Source organism: Mesitornis unicolor, unplaced genomic scaffold (genome assembly GCF_000695765.1).
Source record: "Mesitornis unicolor isolate BGI_N332 unplaced genomic scaffold, ASM69576v1 scaffold6238, whole genome shotgun sequence".
NCBI lineage: Eukaryota > Metazoa > Chordata > Aves > Mesitornithiformes > Mesitornithidae > Mesitornis > Mesitornis unicolor.
The window spans coordinates 54200-57311 of record NW_010201058.1 but is presented as its reverse complement, the minus strand read 5'-3'; the positions used below and the strand labels follow the sequence as shown (position 1 = coordinate 57311).

Here is a 3112-nt window from a genome sequence, read left to right as displayed (position 1 = left end):
AAGAAAAGTCACACAACCCCACTAAATAACATGAAGAAAGCCATTAAGACTAGAATATATACTTTTTGAAAGTGACAGATTTGTCAGAAAGTGTCTCCTACTGTTCATTACTAGCTCTTGCATTTAAATTACTGTAAATTCTTAACATAATCATTATCAAACAAAAAATACTGTATGAGAACACTGATAATAAGAGGTTTGCATCATGAGAACAGTATCTTAGATCTTAAAAAAATGACCATATACTGAGCATTACTTAGAACAGTGAAACAATTAAAGGCTTTCTGACTACTTTAAAAGTCTGCTCCTTAAAAAAACCAGACAAACCAAAACCCAGTCTCTTCTTGTGTATCCGTATTCACTTTCACTGTCTACCCATATTTTACATAGAAGGAATCTATCAATTACATCTATTTCAACAGATTATATAAAAATGCTGCTGTTTCACAAGTAATACACTGGTAAGTAAATTACAGTAACTATATATTGTTGGTGTGTGCATATATACATATTAGTATAAATGCAAGTTATAAGGTAATATTATTATTACTTATTTTGCAGACCTTTTTTATTTTCTAGATCAAATGATTTAATAGTCTTACTTAGATCGATGAGTAACTTAATTAATAAAACACTATGCAGCATTTGCAATGCAGCGAAAGTTCTGCTCCGGATAATGTAAGAGCACAGCTGAAATGAGAGCATCAGAGTAGTTCGCACCGTTCCTTCCTGCCACAAAAACCACACATTGACTTGATTATTTCTTTTCTTTCCAGTTTGTAGCTACCTCTCAAACTGAAAGATGAGACTGACTTTCTAACTACACACATGCTTAACTTTATGAAGCAAGAAATAGAATAGTTCACACATGCATTTGCAGATAAGTCCAAACTTCTCACTGGGAAAAATATTAACAAAGTCATTAAATTTCTAGTTCAGAACAAAAAGAACTATTTTTTTGTGTCACTCTGCTGCAGTTGTCTCACATTCATCAGAAAAATATAGCAAACTAAGTCATAATGTTTTGGGTTGTTTTTTTTAAAAAACATATATCCCTTATAACTAGGGGGAAAAAAGGATAATCAGCTTTTACTAAATAATATTAACCCTATCAATAGGAATGAACAGGAAATACATTATTATAAAGAAACGCAACATTTAAAAATTGTAAACTTGCATGTGTCTCAGTCCTGGGAGATTTTTAAAATGCTGATGGAAAGTTATGGCACTAGTTATATTTCAAATTATTGCAGAAGCTGTCTTGAACCTTCTAATTGAGCAAATCACCATTCAATAGCAAAAATACTCAAGCAAAAAAAATTCAGCAAGTTGAAGTTGGTTGTCTCAGTTTTTCATAGGTCTTAAACACAGCTTTGCATTCTGGTCAAAAAAAAAAAAACCAACCACTAATCAGTCTACATTTATTGGTTGCTGTTTTTAGCATGTAAATACAAGAGCCTTAGCAACACTGAGCTTTCAGAAGCTGTATACTGCCTGACTTATCATGTTTAGCCTTTTCACAGAATACTGAGTGGCTATGAATATATCAATACTAAAACAGTCTACCTCCTGTCTAAAATGTGAAAGTAGAAACACAAATTATATCAGAAAATACAAATAATCTATAAATGAACACTCCCCTCAGGACCCCCCTATAATGAAGAAATGATTGAGAATTCCTACCGCTGTCCCACTGTTTATTCTGGGATTAAAGATGAGGCATGCACAAACTAAGGATGCTACATAATGTTTGAAAAAAAAGTAGATACAAAAAGAAACAATCCTGATATCAGACGTGATTTTTCTCAATAGCACCAATAAAATAGCACAAATAAATTAAAAGGCTTATAAAGAGAAAAAATACAGCCCCACAGAATACTAACTCCCATGACATGATAAATACTCCCAGGTCCTCTGAAGGAAATGAAAGCAGAGCACATTACAGCCCTCGTCAGAATCATCCAGAATAATGCAACTTCTCAGCTCTAGAAAAACAGTAATAAAGCATAATAATACCACAGTAGAAACGTCAGATTTCTATATCAGACCCTCAAATATGCATGTATGAAATGTGCTAGCTATCAGAAATTATTAATTAAAATCTATTATGTAAAATTTGCAAAATACATCCCTACACGGCAATCCAGAATCCGTATCGACAGCTAATATAGCTTGGCATAACTTGGTTAGTTTCTGTGCAACTACGTCAGTTTACAAAAAGTGATGGGCAAGCAAGGTGTTAATGGATCAGCAAATTCTTAAACTGACATGGGAAAAACAAGTGAGAAAGTATCAACAGATCTTTAGAATGAAGGTCTCTAGAATATTGTTTTTCTTTACCAACAACAGTAAAAAAACCCCAATATATCTAGAAAACCAAAAATGTTGTTCAGTGAATAAAGAAGAAAGACCTTCAAATCACAAAAATTAGATTATTTCTATTTGAGTGTATTTCACATTCTTGAAGTACCTGTTACTCTTCTCTTCCAGCCTGTACTCCTTGGCCGTGATGAACTTCTGCTAGGCTTTTTTATCTGGTCACTAAAAGACACAGTACGGATACACACAAAATCCATCAGAATACAATCCTCAAAATGCTCCTTTCTTTGTATGCACTCAGTATGAGAAAAGACTGTAAGTTGTTTTACTAGTTATCTGCTCATTAAAAATGACATATAAATACAACTTTATCCAATACGAATTACAGAAAGCTCTTTCAGAAACACGTACATATTTACACCACAAGAGGTCACCATTATGGAACACAAACCCTAAAGTCTGTACAACAAAACTGAAAGCTGAACCAAACCAAATTCGGAAACAGACAATTTTTATTTTAGCATCAGTTTCATTAACTGAATATAAACTCAACTAGTTTAAAACTGTAAGTTCATCCATTCACAAGAGCAATGATTTCTTCTGATAGCATTAACACTTTTAAAAGGTTTAATGAGAAGAATTTTCAAAGAAACATACACTCCAGTAACATTTAATGTGGACATTAGAATTTCCAGGTCTACCTGTGAACTACTGCTAACTGTGCAGTGGTCACTAGTACTGTCAGTACAGGAAACACATATGTTGTCATTTCTTTGTCAATCAACAGTGAGTA

General features: G+C 33.0%; 1 protein-coding gene across 1 annotated transcript in view; it reads right to left on the bottom strand.

The window, feature by feature from the left end:
* ARMC2 (armadillo repeat containing 2) overlaps positions 1 to 3112 on the bottom strand; it is a gene marked incomplete at its 3' end in the record, with an annotated part of 54501 nt that overhangs the window by 34747 nt on the left and 16642 nt on the right. The window contains exon 6 of the mRNA XM_010189936.1: positions 2471 to 2541. Coding sequence (XP_010188238.1) covers positions 2471 to 2541 — 71 coding nt within the window. The remainder of the gene's footprint in view (positions 1 to 2470; positions 2542 to 3112) is intronic.